The following is a 22315-nucleotide window of genomic DNA, read 5'->3' on the forward strand; positions in this document are numbered from 1 at the left end:
CTCTTTATGTCTCTCATGAATAAATAAATAAAATCTTAAAAATATATATATATAAGAAACTTCTCCAGCTCAACAATAACAAACAACCTGATTGGAAAATGGGCAAAGGACTTGAATAGACATTTCTCCAAAGAAGATTTACAAATGGCCACAAACACATGGAAAGATGTTCTCCATTGCAAATCACTAAGGAAATGCAAATAAAATCCACATGAATTATTAATTTCATACCCATCAGGATGGCCACTATCCAAAGAAGAGTAGATACCAAATGTTGGTGAGGATGTAAAGACACTGGAACGAACCCTTGTACACTGTTGGTGGGAATGTAAAATGCTGCAGCCATTTTGGAAAACAGTGTGGAAGTTTCTCCAAAAAAGTAAAAAAAAAGTTTTGCCATATGCTCCAGTAGTTCCTCCTCTGGGTATATATTCAAAAGAATTCAAAGCAGGATCTCTAAAGAGAATATTTGTGCACCTATGTTCATTACAACATTATTCACAATAGCTAAGAGGTAGAAGCAACCCAAATGTATTTTGAGAGATGAATGGATAAAGAAAATGTGGTAAATATGTATATACAGTGGAATACTATGCACCATTTAAAAAGAAGAAAGCCATGTCCTATGCTACAACATGGATGAACCTCTAAATCATTCTGATAAACAAATAAGCCAGTCACAAGAACATAAGCACTGTGATTCCACTCATATGAAGTATCTAAAGCAGTCAAGACCATAGAAACAAAATAAAAGGTGGTTACCAAGGATTAGGGGGGAGGGGGAATTAGTGTTAGTGGATATCAAGTTTCAGCGTTAGAAGATGAAAAAGTTCAAGAAGTCTCTTGCACAACAAGGTGAATATACTTAACACTACTGAATTGAATGCTTCAAAATGGTTAAGGTGGTAAATTTAATATTACATGTTTTTACCACGATAGAAAATACAGGCCAGAGTCATGGGGTGGGTTCTTAAGTAAGAACATTAAGATAAATGTTATAACAGATTATAGTGTAAAGGAAGCTGGCATTTTTTTTTTAACATTAGGAAAATGGCTCACAGACCAAGGAAGTGGAAGGTAGGAAGAAGACAAAGATTTAAAAAAAAAAAAAAAAAAAAGTAACCTGTTTATCCTACCCTCCTTCCCCCAAACCCTTGTATCTATTTTCCTCCTCCATGTGATTTTTTACCATCCCATTCCATTAGAAAATACCAGTTCAGAGACCGAGAAATTTAGTAAAGTGCAGAAACTTCATTTTCCATTTAAATCAATAGAAGAAGTCTTGTTTTTCTGCAGTCTCCTTTTAAAAGTGTTTATAGTTGTTCTAATATATGTGATGTTTATATCATTAGATGAAGCATTTATTCATATAGATAAGCATTGTGCTATAAATCTTGGCGTTTTTACTTAGAGAACTAGTTTTGGATTTTATAGTTCAGGTGATCTTTATCTTATTAGAAAATTATATACTTTTAAAGATTTTATTTATTTATTCATGAGAAATAGAGAGAGAGAGGGGCAGAGACACAGGCAGAGGGAGAAGCAGGCTCCATGCAGGGAGCCTGATGTGGGACTTGATCCCCGGTCTCCAGGATCACACCCTGGGCTGAAGGTGGCACTAACCCTCTGAGCCACCAGGGCTGCCCTGTCTTATTAGAAAATATTAATCACGTTTTGCCTGTTGCACCTCTTAATAATGGGCCAACTTTAATGTTTCTTGCCTTATCGCCCCCGTTTCCTCCCTTTTTTTAGTTGCAACAGCTTTAGCAGTTCATTTTAAATTGACATCTGCTTTTAAAATTCAGATTATAGAAAAAAACAACTATATATATAAAATCCATAATTATAATACTTTTATGGATTTCTATTTGGCCGAAGGGAAAATCCCTTTACAATTATTCTGGAACATTAAGACAATATATTTTAGGTATGTTTTTACTCCAAAAAGTAGAACTTGGTAACGACAACTCTTCTATATATCAAATTTATAGAATAATAAAAGAGATTTGTTCTCTTTGAACTATGTAAATATGATATCTGACTGTGCATTTGAATTGCCCTTGTGATATACACAGCTCAAAATAAATGAGTTCCTGTTGTTTGTGTACCATTTAGCTAAAGGCAATGAAAATAATTAGAAATGTTTTTGCTCTTTAGGTATTTTTTAGTTCTGATTTATTAAAAATACAGCTGGAAGAGGGGCTCCTGGGTGGCTCAGTCGGTTGAGCATCCAACTCTTGGTTTCGGCTCATGTCACGATCTCAGGGTTGTGAGATTGAGCCTTGTGTTCATTGTCCCTGCATCTAGCTCTATGATCAGTGAGGTGTCTGCTTGCGGTTCTCCTGTTTCCCCACTTGTGCTCACTCTCTCTTTCTCTAAAATAAATAAATCTTTAAAAAAAAATACAACTGGAGGAATGTTTAAGAACCTACTTTGTGAAATACTCCCCAGACCTATGAACTTCTATACAAATGACTTGGAGTTGATAGAAGAAAAAAAAACCCTTGGAAATTTATTTATGAAATACTGTTGATGATAATGAAGAAGTTGTGAAATTATTCTTGATATCACTGTTCTTTTCTTTTTACAAGGAAAAAATACATGTTCTTGACTTTTTAGGGCCCTTTTGATGTAAGCTAGTTTCAACGTATCTAGGTGTAGGGTATTTTCTTTTGCAGCCTCGTCAGTTACTAAATAGTACTATTATGTCATAGTAAATTTAGTGGCATTGAGAGACTTGTTTGGGGGTTGATGCCCTATGAAGGAAAAAGGGAAATTGGTAATTATGAAGATGTTTAAAACTCTGCTTTTTTCCTGATACCATGTTAATCAGTATCCATTTGTAGATAAGTGTTTAGGATTTAGAAACTGTTTTTAAAATCAGAAATATGAGGAGTATTATCATAAAACACTTATTACTTAGTGATTCTGGGAAGCAAAGCATTTGTGTGACAGCTAATAAACAGCTCATTTGGAAGTGAACTTTTCCTTTTCTGTAACCATTTATAAATGTCTTTCCTGCATCCTTCACATAACAATGTTCCTTAAAACTCTGGGTAAATTTGTCAAGTGTGGCTGATCATCAGGCCCTGAAAGTAACTCTCTCACCAAAAAGATGAGCTGACAAGTGAGGCTTAGAGGGAGAAAAGTCTGTGAGATGATTGTGTAGAGAATAACTGCTTTTCAGAGTATACATTCTACAGCCTATGGCTTGGATTCTGAATCAGACTTTATGTCTTACCTTCTTATCTGCTGTCTTCATAAGCTATCCAAAATGGCCTACTAATTCTGCAATTCGTGGACTTTGTCTATGATTACTGTATTTGTAAAGGATTTTCCAGCCAGTGATTTCTCTACTTAGTATTTAGGCAGTAGCAAAAATACCTGCTCAGTAGGAATTTGCACTTCAGGTAAGTGAAGGTCTGCTTTCAGATATAAAAATTTAATTTAACGCCACCAAGCAGATTGTTATTTGGAAAATATTTCTGGAATAATGCAGTGTATTTTGGCTGACAGTAAATAGATGATTCTTGTGTTATAAGAACTGCTTTGTTCTTTTTTGCCTTTTCATCAGGTGTTCATATAAATCAAATCATAAAAATTGAATAGTAGTAAAATAGAGGAAAGAGTTGTTAAATATTAGGTGAGCTAGAATGGAAGAATGGCTGAGCTGAAATGTGGGTGTGTCTCCTACTAGCTTACAAAGTAATTTGAAACAGATAATGTTTCTGTACTTTAATTATAATAGGTGACATACATTGAGCACTAGTTTACTATATGTCAGGCAGTATACAATAAACATAACATAATTTAAATCCCACAATCTTATGACATAGATGGTATTTTTATCGCCATTTTACAAAGCTAGACTCGGGGAGACTAAATGAGATTCAGGATTCCCACAGTAAGTAAATTCAAATTTAGGTAGTCTGACTCCAGAATTCATACTCTGAATTGCCTCATAAAGTACTGCATACAGCCCCCTACACTCCATGAGTGGTCCGGTCCATCCTAGAGCTGGTCAGTGAAGTACAGCCAAGGCATTATTAGTCCACACACATGACCATCTTCCTGCTGTGTAGCACATACAGTTCCAAGTGCCAGGAATAAGAAACCAAGTCTCATGTATAGCAGTACATCTCGTAGGAGGAAACACATATATAAACAAGTAGTACCTAGTAGTGCACAGGGTAGAGTTGGGCACCCAGAGAAGGGAGCTGTCAGTTTTCTGTCTTTCCTGTCCAAACTTCTGACACTCTAAGTTGGCATTACTCCCTTCTCACAAGCTTATAGCACAGTCTGGGTCCTGTTTTATTCTTCATCAGTACATCCTGTTGAAGTAAGGAGGAAACAGTGTTACTTTGGAGATAGAAAAAGAGGCCCAGAAAGGTTAAGTGGCTTTCCTAGAGGCACAGTAAATCATTGGTACCAGAACAATAATTTAAGGCCACAAATGACACTTAATTTCCTTGGTAGAGTAGGAAATTGCACATTTCCCTGAAATTCTTCTTAGCCAAAATCCTTTTCCTCCTTTTTTCCTCATCCTAACTCATATCCTTTTCAAGCCTTTTTGTTTTTCAAGCTCGCAAGTATGTGAGAAATCTTTTCCTGGTTAGCAAACAGTGTGGTTATTCAAAGTAGATAACTTCTCTACTGTATGGCCATAGTTGCTTACCAGGGCCCCATGGTGGTAACCCAGCTGCACTCTGTGAGGTGACCTCCAGGGAAGGAGCTGTGATGGGACAGCTCTCAGTGCAGTGTCTGTCCCCTGGGCCCAAGCTAGCAGCAGCTCAGGGACTGGATGAAGTAGGTTTCATTTTTCATGGGACAGGTTCTACTTAACCTCAGCCTAAGCAACATTTCAAGGTGAGAAGAGAAAGTCTCATAACATGGTGGACATGCTAGAGGTCTAAGGGATGTTTGCTGAATTGTCTCTGATGGTGTGCCCCGTGAGGGAAGAAATACAGAGTGCACACTCTTGACTTCTGTCTCGGAGCTGCCATTTGGCAACTGTGCCAAACATCCTGGGGAGTGCTTGCCCTTCGTTCTGTTTTGACCTGTGAACCGCTGTCATTCAGAGATCACGGTGAATGTCTTTATATCTGTATCCTGTAGTATTTAATAAGACATTGTTTTTCCACTTCCCAAATCCCTAGTAAAGTGATTCTTAAACTTTTTTGGATCACAGACTACTCTAAGAATTTGGTGGGGCACCTGTGTGGGTCAGTCGGTTAAGGGTCTGCTTTGGCCTCAGGTCGTGATCCCAGGGTTGGGGTTGAGCCCCAGCATTGGACCCCCTGCTAAGTGGGGAGTATGCATCTCCTTCCTGCTCTGCCCCTCCCTCCCACACTTGTGCACATGTGTGTGCATGCTCTCTTTCTTTCCCTCTCTCTCTCTTTCAAATGAATAAATTTTAAAACTCTTAAAGTGCTATCCCTAGGGAAATGCACAAACTTACAGAATTTTGCATATCATTTTAAGGAGTTCATGATTCTTTACTCCATAAGCTGATCTGTGAGCTTGGGGATGAGGGTGGGAATAACCCTTGCTGTAGACTTCCATAGTCACTGTGTTTAATATCTAAAGATATAGTATAATTTTTTAACATGTAGGTTTCATAGAAAATGTGTTTAATGTTCCTCCATATTGACAGAAAGTAAATATAATATGCTTTAAGTTAGAATACATACATACTGTGTTTCAGGAGATTTTTATCAAAACTTAAATTGAATAACAGTTGTCTAATATTTACTTTTGTCTCCCTCTTTTAAAGCTTGGTAAAATGCGGCTGACAATTCCATGTCGGGCCCTGACATGTTCTCATCTGCAGTGTTTTGATGCAACTCTTTATATTCAGATGAATGAGAAAAAACCAACCTGGGTTTGTCCTGTCTGTGATAAGAAGGCTCCATACGAACACCTTATTATTGATGGGTATGTCAATTTAAAGTGTTTACCATGGAATGGCCATCTGTTATCTGGATTTGTTATCCAACCAGGTTTAGGTTGAAAATTCTACAGGTAGTGTTTTCTGAGTAATACATTTTTAGGATTTTCTTGATTCTAGAAATTCACACTTTTCAAAGTAAGTACTATCACGAGTATTTTTCCTTTTTAAACTGACATCCTCCTATTTGGGAAGTGCATCCTTTACCATTTGTGTCTCCTTACTTTTACCATTTAAAGTACCATTGGTTCTGAGCAGGGTATGCTTACACCTTTTTCTCACATGAATCCATCTACCCCAAGCCATGCAGACCTTAGAGAAAGAGTGAAAGCACTGTGAAACTCTGGTTAACTTAAGCTCACCCAAATTGGACTTTTTAGTGGAAGTTAACCTGTTTTTGCAGATTTTTCTCTTGCTTCAGTCATGGTTCATCATACCTATTCCCCACTGTAAAGACTGCCTAAACTGATCAGCATGCTGAATAGCAGCTTTCTTGGTTTCTCTGTTTCCTCTGAAATACTTGTCTTTGTCTTTCTTGTTCACCTACAGCATCATAACAGTCATAACAGTCTCTCTTTTTTTTATTTAACACTCTTATGTTTTATCTCTCCTTCCAGACATCTTGGAATGTTTCTCTAAATGTACCCCTTATCCACTAGCCTCCTTCCTTGTCCTTTTTGCCACTGAACAAAAATAAATTGCGGAAAGAAGGATCTTCTTGACAGTTCCTATACTTCCAGCGAAACACTTAAGGCAGCTTACCTACAGCATTTGAGAAAACCTAGGAGTCTGAAGATGTACTATTAGGAAGGGGATACATTTAGCAATATAGTGTCACCTCGAGCTTGAAAAATAGCAGACCAATCATGGGAAAAACGTAAATGTGTCACTTAAATGTTTTACATTTAATCATTGAGAAATGACGGTGATCATTAATAAATCTAAATTGAGTAATACTGGGCAGCCCGGGTGGCTCAACTGTTTAGCGCCACCTTCATCCCAGGCCTGATCTGGAGACCCGGGATCGAGTCCCATGTCAGGCTCCCTGCATGGAACCTGCTTCTCCCTCTGCCTGTGTCTCTGCCCCTCCACCCTCTGTCTCTCATTTAAAAATAAATAAAATATTTAAAAAATAATAATAATAAAATAAATTGAGTAATACTTTACCAGCGCTGTATAGTGCTCCATCAATTTTTTCCTTTTTTATTTTAAAAGCCGCATATGCATACATGTATTTATATACACATCTAAAGAAAAATGGAAAAACATAGGAAAATAAAAGGGCTTTCTGATGTATTTTCTGACTGGATTGTACAGTATTAATATTTTTTATCCTTTGGCTTCATTTCAGAATTGGACAGTTTTACATATTTTTGCAAATCTCATTTCTTAATATCTGCATATTTTTCAAGGAGAGGTAACATTCAGTACATATTTTTGTATGTATTGCTTCAATAAGATACGCTTATTGTAGACAATTTGGACAATGCACAAGAATATAAAGGAGAAAAAGAAATAGTCATGATGTCACCACTCAGAAATAACTGCTCTTTGTATACCATTCGCCCACAGAATTTTATTTTTACAATGTAGAATTTTATTTTCTTGGCCTCTTCCCACTTTCCTGTGAAATATTTTCCCACAGTATTAAAATATTTGAAAACCTCATTTTTCATGGTTATATAAGGTACCTTGTATAGGGTACCCATAATCTAAGTAATATTTCCCCAATATAGGTTTTAAGAACAAATACAACTTGTCTATTCTTTCTTCTTTCTCATCTATACGTGTACAAAACATTGGAGGTCGGAATGTTTTTTGAACAGCAGTACTTTAGCCTGTTTTCATACACAATGTGATATTCAAAAGACCACATGTTTTTTGTAGCTTGTTTATGGAAATCCTAAAGTACTGTACAGACTGCGATGAGATACAGTTTAAGGAAGATGGCTCTTGGGCACCTATGAGATCAAAAAAGGAAGTACAGGAAGTCTCTGCCTCGTACAATGGAGTTGATGGTGAGTGCTGGTTTTCCAGAAGGGTGGGGCAGTCTCCCTGCTGTTGGGGGAGCCAGCTTTTCAGTAGCGGTTTACCGCTGCTAGCCCTGCTTTTCAGTATTAAAACGTATATATTTCCGGGAGCACCTGGCTGGCTCATCTCAGCAAAACGTGACTTTCTTGATCTCGGATTTGTGAGTTTGAGCCTCGCATTGGGTGTAGCGATTACTGGGGGGGAAAAAAAAAAACTTTTTAAAAAAAAGTATACACTTCTGAAAAACTCAGCAGTTCATGGGTAGCTCAAAAACTATTATTAAATTATTGACTAAATGTTCAGAAGTAGAGGGCATCTAGGTGCCTCAGTCGGTTAAGCATCTGCCTTTGGCTTAGGTCATGATCCTGGGTTCCTGGGATTGAGCCCCACTTCGGGGCTCCCTGCTCATTGGGAAGCCTGCTTCTCCCTCTCCCTCTGCCTGCCACTCACTCTGCTTGTTCTCTCTCTGTCAAATAAATAAATAAAATATTTTTTAAGAATGTTCAGAAGCAGTAAAACTCCTTTTAAATTCACTTTGCCAACTTTAAAAATTTGGGGAATCAAGATTTATTTTGTTTTAAAGATTTTATTTATTTACTCATGAAAGACACAGGGAGAGAGAGGCAGAGACATAGGCAGGGGGAGAAGCAGACTCCATGCAGGAAGCCTGACGCAGGACCTGATCCTGGGACTCTGGGATCACGCCCTAAGCCAAAGGCAAACACTCAACCACTGAGCTACCCAGGCGTCCCTGGGATACAAGATTTAAAAGTAACATAATCTACTAAGTCATTTGTAAGTTCATATTTTTGAAATGGTAATTTTGGATTTTTAAGAGATTTGGTAAAGAAAGATTCATTTATATTATTGTTTTTCTGATTTTTAGTTGTTTTTGCTGGAAAGAAGCTATTACCATACATTTCTTAAGTATCTCAAGTACATATGTAATATATAGTCTTTACCCTCAAACTGCTTTTATTCTGAAGTAGACATATATTTTGATTGTTTGCCGTAATTCAGAATTGTCTTACAAACAAAGAAAATCTTTAACAACCAATAATAAAGTAGTAGTTTTAAGCTTAGGAAACTGGAGCTACTCTCAGACCCCAGCAATATTGTATTCCTACCCCGTAATTGATAAACTCATCCATAGGCACACTGAGGAAAAAAGAGACGTATCATATGTCCTTTTTGCCTTGTGTTTTGATCATTCCCACACAGGATGCTTGAGCTCCACATTGGAGCATCAGGTGGCTTCTCACCACCAGTCCTCAAATAAAAATAAGAAAGTAGAGGTGATTGACTTAACCATAGACAGTTCCTCTGATGAAGAGGAGGAAGAGCCTTCTGCCAAGAGGACCTGTCCTTCCCTATCTCCCACATCACCACTAAATAATAAAGGGTAAGTACTGAGACCTTAAAAAGTCATTGTGAGAGTTAATTTTGCAATACGATTTAAAAGATCTGCCTAATAAAATGATTATGCATGATTGTAAAACTTAACTGAGTAATCAAAGTGTAGGTTGGCTTTTCCCCAGGTGTGTGATATTCTTGAGGGGCTGGGGTAATACATTAAAGGAGTTCCTTGGATACAGTATTTATCATACCAAAGGATACTCTAGTACAGGGGTTCTCAAACTTTGGTGTACAGCAGAGTCACCCAGAGGGCTCATTAAAACACACATCACTCCCCTATTCCCCCAAGTCTGATTCAGGAGTAGGGACTGAGAAACCTCTTCAGTTCTTACGGAATCTTAATGTTGCTCATAGGATTTAGAACATTTACTCAAACTGGAAATGTATGCTGTAAGATTAATCCTGAGTTGAGTCTTTCAAGTAGGAAGACCAGGGGAATGCTTTAAACCTGCCTCATAGTGTTTGAAGTTGGCAGTGAAAGAAGTTGGAGACTGAAGTTGCAGGGCACAGTGCTTTTTGTTTTGCAGACTCATTTCCCATATTTCCTATTAGTTTCATATCAGTAATAATGTACCTTGGTTATGCTTCAGTTCAGTTTAGCAAACACTGTTATCTACTTTAGGTAAAACACCTTGTGCTTAATAAAATGAGTAAGTACCGTCCTAACCTTAAAGAGTTTAGCGTTTTGTAGAAGATGGTAAAACAAGTAGCTAGCTCTAGGTGTACTCTTAAATAGACTCAGCCTCATGAGACAAACCAAGGATTCTCAACAAAGAGATTGCATGTTTTACTAAAGCACAATTGTAGCACACTAAAGGTAAATCTAGAAATAGGTGTGCCCTTTTTAGGTATGTATCAGGAGAATGGTGTAGCTTATTGGAACTGAATAGGAGCTATTCAAAAAATCTCCTTCCAACAAACAGTAGTGCCTGAAGAAAGAATGTTAAGTGAGAAGGAAGGTCCACAGAAGGCATTGTTGCGAGATTTCAGGGTTCAAGAGAGAGAGTTAACATCAGACCCAAAGCAGGCATTTTCATGCTTGGAGTGAAATCCTTTTCAGGTTTGAGACTGTTTGATGAGATAAAAGATCTTCTATTTGAGGATGTTTGTAGTTATTTGAAAGGTAAGAGTTGCAACAGTAAAAGCATAATTGTGATAAATACATAACTCACTTGTTAGAAACAAACTTTGTTTGAGGAATCTTCATAATACAATAAAACCCTGTTACACGAGTTGGTATTTTCACTCTAGAGTAGCTTATCAGCACACATCAGACAGCAATAAAGACATTAATAGCAATGTCATTCTTAAAAAAAAAAAAAAAAAAAAAAGAATTATCTAAACAGTAATTCTACTTTAAATCCTACTTTATGAAAACTTACCTCTGATGAAAGCCTACCTTGATGGCTGTTCCCCAATAAGACTGACCTTATTATTACACCAACTTATTTTATGAATATGAGTGGGAGAAAAAGAAAAGTCAAATTGCCAGAAGCTGCTATAGTTAGAACAAATATCAATAGAATCTTGATTCTGAGATATTTTGTATTCATTATCCAACCATACTATGGCCAAACACATATTATCGTATTAGTTTTTTAGATGCCATAATTGCAACATTAAAAGGTATTTCATAAATCTCTGGGTATATAAATACTTTTTATGGGTTAAATGCACCATTGTGTATAAGTTCGTTCTACTCTTTAGAATATTTATAGTAGTCACATACATATATATATAAACTATGCCGTAATTTTGCTCTCTTGACTATAAACGTTTCCTTAAAAGAAACTTTTGAGTGTTTAGAAATCTAATATTTCAGATCTTTAGATGTTTGCTTTGCTGTTTTTCCAAAAACAGGTGTGTTTATTATGTTTAAAAAATTACATTAAATGCATTAACTACTTCCTAAGCTTCCGAGTAACCAATTAAATCCAGATATGATATTTACAAATGCCAGACCTTTCTCTATTTTCCTATAAAAACAAGCAACCTGAAAGTTTATGACATTTTTAGAAGGATAATGCCATATTCAACACTAGTGGCCATTTTGCAAGAATAACTAGCCAATAAATAAAAACTTAAACCCTAAGCATATTGTATTTGTTACTGTGCAATGTAAAGGTGGAAATGCATGTTCAGAATATTATCACAAAATTGAAAGAAAAGTTGCCAGTTAGGAATTAGAGGCAAACACTAGTAAATGTAAAACATTTTACTGTCTTCAGCCACCGAGTGTTTAGTATTCATCCAGAAATTCCCTTTGCTGTGTGGTGTATGCCAAGATGTTTTCAAAGGCTAACATATCTGATCTGCTTTCTTCTCTCTTATAATCCCTTAGGCATTGTCAGAAGAGACAGCTAATGGAAAATGGTACTTTTTATAGATGTAAGAGGTTTAATTAAGTTTCCATTAGACAAAACATTTTTATGAGGTAAATGAGAGTATATTTTATGCTTCATATCTCATTCATAAAAATGTGGTAGATGGCCATAACTAGAATTCTATTCCTGAAAATCCAGCCTTGGCCTCTTTTGAAATATTCTGAACTTGGATTACACCATTGAAGTTGATCTCCACACCCAAGTACTTTATATGTTTTACAAGCAAAAATCAGCCTCTTTATACCCTATTTTCTCTTTACTTTCCATAATTTATATGCCTATTAGCCCCTTCTGTGGTTGTGCTTAATAAAATGAGTAAGTACCATCCTAACCTTAAAGAGTTTAGACTCTATATTTATATTAGAATTCTTTCTTTTTCTTTTCAAAATCATTTCAGTTCTTCTTTTTTTCATTTCTTTTTCTCCTTTTTGCTTTTTACTTAATTTTTTGTAAAGAAAAAGGATTTAGGGACGCCTGGGTGGTGCAGTCGGTTAAGCATCCAACTTTTTGGTTTTGGCTCAGGTCATGATGTTGGAGTCATGGGATACTCAGTGGGATACTCAGTGTGGTATCTGCTTGGGATCTTCTCACCCCTGCTTACTCACCTGTTCATGCTCGCTTGCTCTCTCTTTCTCTGGAATAAATCTTTTTTAAAAAAGAAAAAAGGTTTAACTTCTCAGCTACTTAAACATTTCATGCTGTTCTTCCAGAATCCCTCATTTTGTTCTCTTCCCCTCTCATAACCTCCCTCAGTTCTGTTCTCCCTCTCCACCACCACCTGTTTATTTTGAAGCATCTCTTCTTATCTTGCTGCCTTCATTCATTTAGCAGGCCTTGTATGCAAACAATGTGCTGGTGAGCGTGCAGGGCATTAGGGACACCAGGGTAAACAGTTCCTTGTCTTCGTCTCTGTTCCATAAAGCTTACAAGTCTGAGGGCCAGGTGTTAACTCCACTGCTTAGATTGCTACTGTCCCCCAGGCTTGTCTGTATGTGTTTTCTTTGCAAGGATTTACCTATACTTTACTAGACAGCACTCTAGTGTTTACTTTTAAAAGTTTTCAGAATTGCAGCTGCTATAGATACCTTTCACTCATGTCTTACTGAAGTGTCTCAGCCATGCTTTCTCTGTGCATTCAGAAAGTGTAGGTGAGACAGCTTGGTATATATGAATGTTGGATATGCTGCTGCACCCATCCATTTCTCCCTTTAGCCCCTGGAAAGCGCTACTGTATATACAGATTATCTCCTAGTAATGAAGATAGTCTAAATTATATATTATTTTGCTTGTCTTTTTATTTTCAGCACAAAACCTAGGATTCATTTTGTGAGATGCAGTCCCTTATTAAACTTAGAAGTTCAACTGACTCATGAAAATTATGTGAACCTTTCCTTCTAGCATATTAAGTCTTCCACATCAAGCATCTCCAGTGTCCCGCACCCCGAGCCTCCCTGCTGTAGACACAAGCTACATTAATACATCCCTCATCCAAGACTACAGGCATCCTTTCCACATGACACCCATGCCTTATGACCTACAAGGTGAGTCACCGGTTCTTCTCTCTTGTCACATAGCATTATGAATATGTTTCATCTACATGGTCTTCCTCTGGGTGAGTCTAAGGAAGAATGGAAAGACTGAAAAAGCGGTGGCTTGGCCTAGGGAACTGGGAGAAATATATATACTGTGGTCATAAATAAATAGAGATCCAATTTCTTGTTTGTACCTTCATCAGTAACCATTATTTTACTACCAGTGGTGAAAGTAGTATGATAATCTTTAGGTTTTGTGAGCTTCAAAATAGTCTGCAGATTGTTTTGGGGTGACTTTCAATATGTTGCTTTGAATTTTGATATTTATAAAAATTATTCTGTGTTCCCTGAATCCAGTTATAATGCAACAGGCATTGTGGGTAACTATGTTGTGTTATCTTTTAAATAGTACTGAATTGAGGGGGATCCCTGGGTGGCTCAATGGTTTGGCACCTGCCTTCAGCCCAGGACATGATCCTGGAGTCCCGGAATCGAGTCCCACATCGGGCTCCCTGCATGGAGCCTGCTTCTCTCTCTGCCTGTGTCTCTGCCTCTCTCTCTCTTTCTCTGTGTGTGTGTGTTTGTGTGTGTGTGTATCTTATGAATAAATAAATAAAATCTTTTAAAATAAATAAATAAATAAATGAATAGTACTGAATTGAGATATTGGCAAGTTATAGTTTTTGTTCCAGTGAACCTGATTCTTCTAAAAGTAGTTTGAAATGTCAGCAGACTCACTGCACAATGTATTTTGAGTTGATTATAATTATTTACATTATCAAAAGGTTGTTCTCCTATATCTTCGTAATTTAATAATTTGTATATCTAAGAATATTTTTATTCTAAAAATGATATATGCTCATTGTAGAAAATTTAATACAAAAATGTAAAGTGGAAGTTTCCCTCCACCCCTCCCCTACAGAAAAATCTGGGACTAAGAATCCGACACAGAGATTCTTGGAAGCTGAGATAGTTGAGTAGATTCTTAGTGATTGTTAGGAAAACCCTCTCTGAGCTGTGTCCAGAAGAACTCTGCAGTGAGGGGAAATGCTGTAATTTATAGTGGCCATTGGCCACATAGAGTTATTGAGCATTTTGACACAGGGCTAGTGTGACTGAATAATTGAAGTTTTTCATTTTACTTAATCTTAATGAATTTAGATCCACATCATGGGGTTAGTGGCTACTCTATCAGACAGTGCAGCCCTGTTTCTCACTTAGGCTACTGCCAGATCTCACTATCAGGAACCACAGTGCTATCCATTTTGCAGATCCTCATGTTATAATGTGTTCTAGTGTAGACAGTGAATGGATCTCCAAAGTATCGGTGTTGTTGTCATATTTTTCTCTACATCTGCTTGTTGTCCTTTCCCCCAAGTTGCAATCTCATAGTAAGGCATTTTATTCAAATGGGTTTTCTTGTTCTTCGTCCTGTTACCCATTGAGTGATACAGACAAGATTGGGGCTTAGAAGGGGCAGCTTGCATTGACTCCCTGGCAGCCAGGGATCAGAGCTGGTCATTCTGTGATGCACCACCCCAGCCACCAGATGCCCCTCAGATCTCTTTTCCCCACTCCTACCACTGGAGGATCTCTGACTTAGAATCTGGTACAGTTAGTGGTGAGTGGGCAAATTTGAGAAAGAAAAAGAAAATCTGTGCTAAAGCTTGCTTAACTTCCCTCTGCGTAAAACTTTCTCACTCATAAAATGAGGCTAGTAATCATGACAAACCTCATAGGTGCTTGTGAGGAATAAATTAGAGTAATTTGAAATGTTTCTTAAGAGGAATCAATGAGAAGATTTGGTGAAAAGTGCTCTGTCAGTTTAAGGGATCAGTGTTGGATCCAATAGGGCAGCAATGACGTAGACCCCACAGATGGAGTTATAAGGAGGGCAAGTCATGGCTAAAGCTTGAACTTCAGCCTTGGTAATCTAGAGATGAGGGAGACATTCAACATTCAGGTCCAGTCTTGTTTAAATTCTAAATGAATTTAGAACTAACATTTTCAGATTTTTGTTTCTGGAGTATTAGGGGATTGGGAGGTGGCGGGGGGGGGGGTTCTTTTGTTTTTCAAAACTAAAATAATTTTTTTTCTCACAGGATTAGATTTCTTTCCTTTCTTATCAGGAGACAATCAGGTATGTTATATGAAAAAAATGCTGTTGTTTAATTGCTCATTAAAATATAATAATGTAACTGAGAGACAAGATACATTTCTTAGGAAAATCAGGGTAGTCCTACTCATTATTATTAAGGTTTTAAGAATTTAAATAAAAATCCCCTTGTTTCAACCATGCCTGAGTATATAGTAAGAATAGTATCTGTTTGTTGGTTTCCAGTACTTTTTCATAAAGAAACAAGGCAGTAAGTCAATTGATAAATTCTTTGCCAGATATCTCCAGAAGAGAAAAAGGGTGGACGGTCTTCTTTCCTGCTGCTTATGAGCATATGCTTCTTTGGAAATAGAATTTTGAGAATTGTTTGCATTACAAATTAAAATGAAAAACAGTGCCAATTTTATTTTGGTATTTGGTATACAGAAATGTCTCTCAAGATCAAGGATGTGATCATTACATAAGGCCATTTGATTTTGTGAAATATTTTATTAGATATCTCAGACATAGCAGATAATCAGTGTATATGAAATTTAGGACTGTGTTCTGCTAAGAAGGTTTATGAATTAGAACTGATGGGTTTTGTGTCTTCTGTTCCCCACCAGCATTATAACACCTCCCTCCTGGCTGCTGCTGCAGCAGCAGTGTCAGATGATCAAGACCTCTTACACTCGTCTCGGTTTTTCCCGTATACCTCCTCGCAGATGTTTCTCGATCAGTTAAGTGCAGGAGGCAGTACTTCTCTGCCAACCACCAATGGAAGCAGTAGTGGCAGTAACAGCAGCCTCGTGTCCTCCAACAGCCTGCGGGAGAGCCATAGCCACACTGTCGCAAACAGGAGCAGCACGGACACGGCATCCATCTTTGGCATCATACCAGACATTATTTCATTGGACTGATTCCCTTGCCTCTGCTGCTCCCACCCCCACCCCAGATTAAATGAACTTGGCAGAAAGAAGAGAACTTTGTGCTATGTTTTACCTTATTCTGTTTAGAAAAGTACACAAGCGTGTTTTTTTCCTTTTTTTAGGGAAAAAATTAAAAGAAATGTACAGAGAACAAAACTATATTTTCAGTTTTACTTTTGTATATAAATCTAAGACTGCCTGTCTGATAAAACACTTGTAAAAAACCAAAAAAAAAGGAAAGAAAAGAAAAAAAGAAAAAAAAAAAAACAGTACCCACAAACCACCTTCAGTTCATTTTTTTTTTTTTTTTCTGGATTCTGAAGATTTTTTTTCATCATTTGTCCTATGGTTTTGGTTTTATTTTACTTCAATGGCATTATTTTATTTGCAATAACAAAAGGAATTGCATGTATGAAGTTTTAAATTGTGGGCTTTTCTTTGTTGCGGGGAGGGGGCAGGGGGGGTAGTTTCATTTCCATTTTCTAAAAAGGACAGACTTGGATTCTGTTTGTGTGTGTGCATATTTTATCCAGCCTTAAGTTATAAATCTCATCTGTCCCACTGCATTCCCTGTGTATTTTCAGGACCTAGCTCGTGGGGGTGTGTGTTCAGTATGTGTGTCTGTGTATATTTTTCTGTTGTTACTGTTCCTTCTCCCAAGTTTGCATTCAGTTGATAAATCAGTTGCCTGCTTCTTTCAAAGTGCTTTGAAGGTCTTGAACTCACATATGAGCATCCTTATTGATATCCCAATTGCATGTTCTCCATCACATATTCTCTCTTATTTGCTAGATACCCCCTGAGAATATGTTTTAGAGATTTGGAGTAAAGCTGTCTGGATTTGGAGTAAAGTAGGCTTGGCAGACCTGTGAATAATACACTTTAGTCTAGTTCTTTCTTCTAAATTTGGATTGCCAGTATTATGTATTTAAACCAAGTCTGTGAACACCTGCCTTTTTGGCCACAGGGTAAAAAGTTTTCATATAAGATCTTCATGCCAAAGTAGGAAGTAAAAATAGCTTAGAAAGCCGTGTTGGGTGTCTTGTGCAGCTGACAGAGGTAAGGTTACATCACCTCGAAAAAGAAAGAAAGTCAATTATCCTAAAAGTGAATTCTCTTTGGAAAATACAGTGCACCACACATGTCAGTCTAGAAATCCACTATCTGATAAACAGTTGAAATGCAAAAATAGGCTTGATTCTTGGTTATTTTTACTCTCGTTCTGAGTGTACTTCTTTTTCTTAGCCTGGCTATCTTGTTTGTTTTACTTGTTCTTCACCTTTTAAAGAGAAGCATGACATAGGAAAGTGGATTTATTTTTCTTTTTTTTTTAGAATTCATGGATCAATCTGATCTATTTATTAATAATGGAACATGTAAATATAGTGAGAACTGTTTTTCAGGAGATGAGTGTGGGTTGGAGGGAAAGAAGGTGGTTCTACTTGTGTTCCAAAATCCTCATTAGAGAAGGTATCACATTCTTCAGGGAGTACCTGAGGGTGTGGGAAGTATCTTCTAGCTGATGGAGAGGCTTAACCAGTTTAACAAAAAAGATAAAAAGAAGGAAGGGGCATAACAATTACTGGTTTCCCAGACTGGATTTTTCTTTCACAACTGTTCATGTTCTCAGAGTTGTTCACAGAGTTGATGAAGGACCACCTTTGTGCATAAAAGTGTCGTTTCAACCTTGCAGTGGTAACCAAGCAACCTACTTTTTCCGGGTAGTATTCAAGATGGCTGTATCTTCAGTTGTATGATAAAATTAACGGTTCACATGACTGTGTGGCATCTAAAAATAATATCTGTTTTTACAGCATCTCTCTGCCACTAATTTGTTGACTTGAATTTTGAAAAACAAGTTGGTGTTGATATGTATATGTGTGTGTGTATATATGTATTTATAGACAAGTGTGAGTGACACGTGAGTTATATAGTCTTCCCCTACGCATGTGTATTCCACACATACATGGCTGAGTTATAGTCACTAAACAATTTGCAATAAAAACAAAAGATTCATTGTCAGTAAAAACAGGAATTAAGTTTTTTAATGAATCTGCTCTTATGGTGAATAAACTCTTTAAGAACTCTCATAGCTATATTAACTTAGGCTAATATTTAATGGTACCATAATTTGTGTCTAAATTCAGATTGGGATAGAAATCACTCAAGTTGTGGAGTGTTGCTTCTTATTTCACACGTAATAGGGAACATTTCTATTAATTCAGCTACCTAAAATGAATAGTTTTCTGTATTTTTGTTTGTTTTTATGACGTCATTAGTGGCCTCAAAATTCTGATCAATAACTTTGTGTATGATGCTGAATTCTAAACACTTTGATCCAGTTGAAAACCCATCCCTCTCCTTCCTTCAGCCCAGTTTTGGGGATGGTGAGTTTCCCTCAGTGTCCTGCATTATGCCAACCTAAGGGAAGAACAGGTAATAGGGAGAAAGAAATGTCTGTCTAGTGGCTTTGGTCATGTCTCCACAAGGAGAAATGAACCATTCGATTGTCTTTTGATTTTAGTTCATTCCACTCTAAGGAGTTTGTTTCTTTCTGTTGACTTTCCAAAGTGTTGCCTGAGTGGTAGCTATCATTCTGTTGGTCTCATGGTTGATACTAGTCAATCAAACTGTCTTGATCTGTACTAGTTACTGGTACAGTCATGCACTGCCCTGTCCTAAGTTAAAAAAAGAAGTGCATAGTCATTTCATCTGGTTTTTCCTTAGCCTACCCTCGCTTCCCTGCCCATGCCAATGTTGACATGCTGTCTGCGGACACATTGTGGTTCTCAGAGTCTTTTCAGCAAGCTATCACCGTCCCCTTGCCGTGGTCTTTCATAATAGTTGTGCATAGGATTGTGTTTCTGTACAGTACTCTCTGTGTGTAGGTGTGGGTGGGTGGGTGTATGCACACACACCCACCCACGCACACATCTTTGATAAAATAGCTGTTTGACTTAGGGTTGAAGTGGCTTTTAATCATTTTGTGGGCATTATTGGACACATCTTTTTAAAACAGTCTGAACCTTAACCATAACCACACTTGGTTGACTAATTTATTTTGAGCATTAAAATTTTTCTTCTGTTAACTTAGACATTATCACATTTCTGTATCATTACTGACTTAGGAAAGATTGCACTTAAGCTTCTGTTAAATGTGAGTTTTTGGCAGATTTTCCTTAGAGTCAAATGTCTGAAATTGAATGAAAATATATATCCCAATTTTAAATGAACTAATTGTGGAAAGAACATTTTTAAATAGTTCCAAGTTTAAATACATAAGACACTTCAAGATCTTCAGGACTTTAAAGCACATTTAAAATTATTTTAGTAAGAATTTTGTTTTATCAATACGTGTTGAATTGTTTTTTAATTAAAAAAAAAAAAACCACAAAGCTTGGATTTCAGAAAGAGGGAGGGAGAATAGCTGGTGGTCCCAGAGTGCGCTGCTGTTAATTGTTTAATTAACAAAGGGGAAATGTATATAAACAGATATAAAAGTTACCATAAATTCCATGAACTTAAATCTGTGATTCATTGCCTTAAAACTTTCTCTCTTAGAATTTCCATACCGCATGCCAAACCAGTAAAATGGCTTTTAAAAATGTATAGTAGACCAATGTCAGTTTGTATAAAAGTACCAAGTGAAAATATTTATTACATGCATTGGAAAAAAATTGTTTACCTATTGAATGTTACCTGTTTATGTAGAGCTCTTTAGATGTAATAAAAGAAAAGCCTTCAGTTAATTTGTCTTCTGTAAAATATACTGTGGGTATCAAGGGACAATCCCTATGAGAAAAATGATAATGCTTTTGTGCTTCCAAAGCACCTTTCATCCAGAGATTTCAAAGCATGGCAATTAACTAATTCTCTTGCAACATGCTTTGAGGTAAGTAATGCATATATGGCCATCATTCCCCTTTCTTACTGAAACATGGTAAGCTTTGTACTGAACCATAGCATCTGCTTAATTTTAAATTAATCTGTTTAGTAATCTGCAGTTGGAGTGCTAAGAACAGTGGCCTTTTTGTAAACAACACTAGGTGCTAGGTAAACCAACTGGAATTTCAGGAATGAACAAGAAACCTGGACGTGGGGTAGTATATAAAGCCTTTCCTGGGGGAGAGGTTTACATCAGAACCTGTCACAGGATCTTAGAATCCTAGCCACCGAACACCCTTAATTAGGAACACTGAGTCAGCAGAGATGAGCCCCAGGTTCTAATGACCACTCCACACCACTTAGGTGTTTTTGGCAAGCTATACTTCAGATTCCTATTAGGCAAATGAGATTAATAAGACTTGCTTTAAAACCATCCTGGGACCATTTAGTGGCAGTTTAAAAAGCTTTGAGGGAAAGTACCCTTGTTTGTTTATTCTAGCCCAGAACTTCCTTTTCCTGTCCCATCTAACTCCTAGGTATCTACTGTCTCATCCGTGGTATTCCGGAGCAGCTGTGCAGGACTTGCTTCCTAATGTCCATGATGAGAAAAAAAGAGATGTGGGGCCACGCTCCTTGAGCCTTGCCTGAAAGTGAAATACAGTGGTTCTTTATGGGGTGCCAGAGGAGCCTTCAGGTAATGAAGTTTAAGTACCAGTGCCTGCCCCCCAGCCCTACTACTTTGGCCTCTGCGAGGGTCCTGAGAATAGTCTAGCAATTCTGTATTTCTATTCATGTGTTCTTGGAAGAAGGCCATCACATAGTAGAAGCCTCAGACCGCACAAAACCTGGGTGTGCCCCCACATCCTGCAGCCTCCCCCAGCTAGACGGTCACAACTTCTCCTGCTTGGGGGTCTGGACCATCTACTGCCTGCCTCCACTGAGACCCTTCTACAGCTCCTAGGAATTCCCAGTTGCCCCCTCTGGCAGTTACACTGCTGGGAAAATGAAAGTCTCCTCTCTGAGGACCTTGGTTAGGTCTGAGGCCACAGCATCTGGAGATAGTCATAGAAAGGCCAGGACTGATCTGTCCCTCGAGGTTCCCCTCACGCCTAGCCCTTAGATTTGTGTTTTGTGTCTCCCAAGAGACCCACCTCCCTCTTAATTTGGTTTTCTTTTGCTTGAGCCACTAAGGCGCCATTAAACAAAGCCACAGCCCAGAGTGCCCAATTTTGATACATATAAGGATGAAAATCTCTGTGCTCAGAGCTCTGGCCTGCCCCTGCTCAACATGCTGGTGTGTGACTGACTCCAGCCCTTTTTAGGGCTGTGCTGACACTACCAGTGGTTCCACAAATTTGTTGAGCATACAGGGAGCACCAGCCTGGCACCTCCTGGCTACATAACTCACTTAAAAATCCGCTCCAGCTGGAAGAGGTCCCGGCAGACCTCTTGCTATATCGTGGCTGTGGCCTGTTACATCCCTTTATTACTTTCCATTAGTCTTGGGGGGAAATGGCTTGAAGCCATGATCAATTTGGCCCAGTTGAGCAGACCATCGTGGTGCCGTGACCCTCTGTGATAACAGTAGAGCTTGAAATTCAGACGGAGCTCCTCAAGATCTGCGAGGCTCTGATGAATGCAACATGTCACATCTGGTGTCCTTTGGTGTGGGCTGTAAAGTCGGATCACTCTTCCTGCCGTTTGGCTGATGCTATTTGTTTTAACGTGACTGTTTTCACTCCATACTCTGTGTTTATGAATGAATATCCTGAACGATGTCACTATGTGTTGTGTTGGGAATCAGAATTTGTCAGTGGCCCTGTGATGCTGCCAGAAATGTTAACCATAGTTCTTCGTTTGTTTGTTTTAGCTCTTTGCTTGATGCTAGTTCTCCGATAGCACTGACTTTACCTTGGAAATGTGGAAGACGGTTCCAGCACCCAAATACAGAATAGTGACTTTTGGTAGACTGCACTTTTTAGGAGACATGCCACTTCGGTAACTCAGGATCGCATGGTGCTCTACAGTTTGCTACGGCGTTTCCAAGTCATTGTCTCAGACCACCCTCAATAGGCTCTGTGAGGTAAGAAGTAGCG

General features: G+C 37.9%; 1 protein-coding gene across 6 annotated transcripts in view; it reads left to right on the forward strand.

The window, feature by feature from the left end:
• The window catches only part of PIAS1 (protein inhibitor of activated STAT 1), a 116141-nt gene extending 96058 nt beyond the window's left edge, over window positions 1–20083 (forward strand). For 4 of the 6 annotated variants that reach the window (XM_038580805.1, XM_038580804.1, XM_038580806.1 and 1 more), the window contains 6 exons: window positions 5774–5934; window positions 7835–7965; window positions 9200–9380; window positions 13177–13319; window positions 15413–15450; window positions 16032–16389. In XM_038580805.1, coding sequence (XP_038436733.1) covers window positions 5774–5934; window positions 7835–7965; window positions 9200–9380; window positions 13177–13319; window positions 15413–15450; window positions 16032–16325 — 948 coding nt within the window. In that variant the 3' untranslated portion in view covers window positions 16326–16389. Of the gene's footprint in view, window positions 1–5773; window positions 5935–7834; window positions 7966–9199; window positions 9381–13176; window positions 13320–15412; window positions 15451–16031 lie in introns of all 6 variants that reach the window. The other 2 variants (XM_038580802.1, XM_038580807.1) reach the window with 2 other exon arrangements.
• The last annotated feature ends 2232 nt before the right edge of the window (window positions 20084–22315 follow it).

The sequence above is a fragment of the Canis lupus genome, chromosome 30 (assembly GCF_011100685.1).
Source record: "Canis lupus familiaris isolate Mischka breed German Shepherd chromosome 30, alternate assembly UU_Cfam_GSD_1.0, whole genome shotgun sequence".
Taxonomy (NCBI): Eukaryota; Metazoa; Chordata; class Mammalia; order Carnivora; family Canidae; genus Canis; species Canis lupus.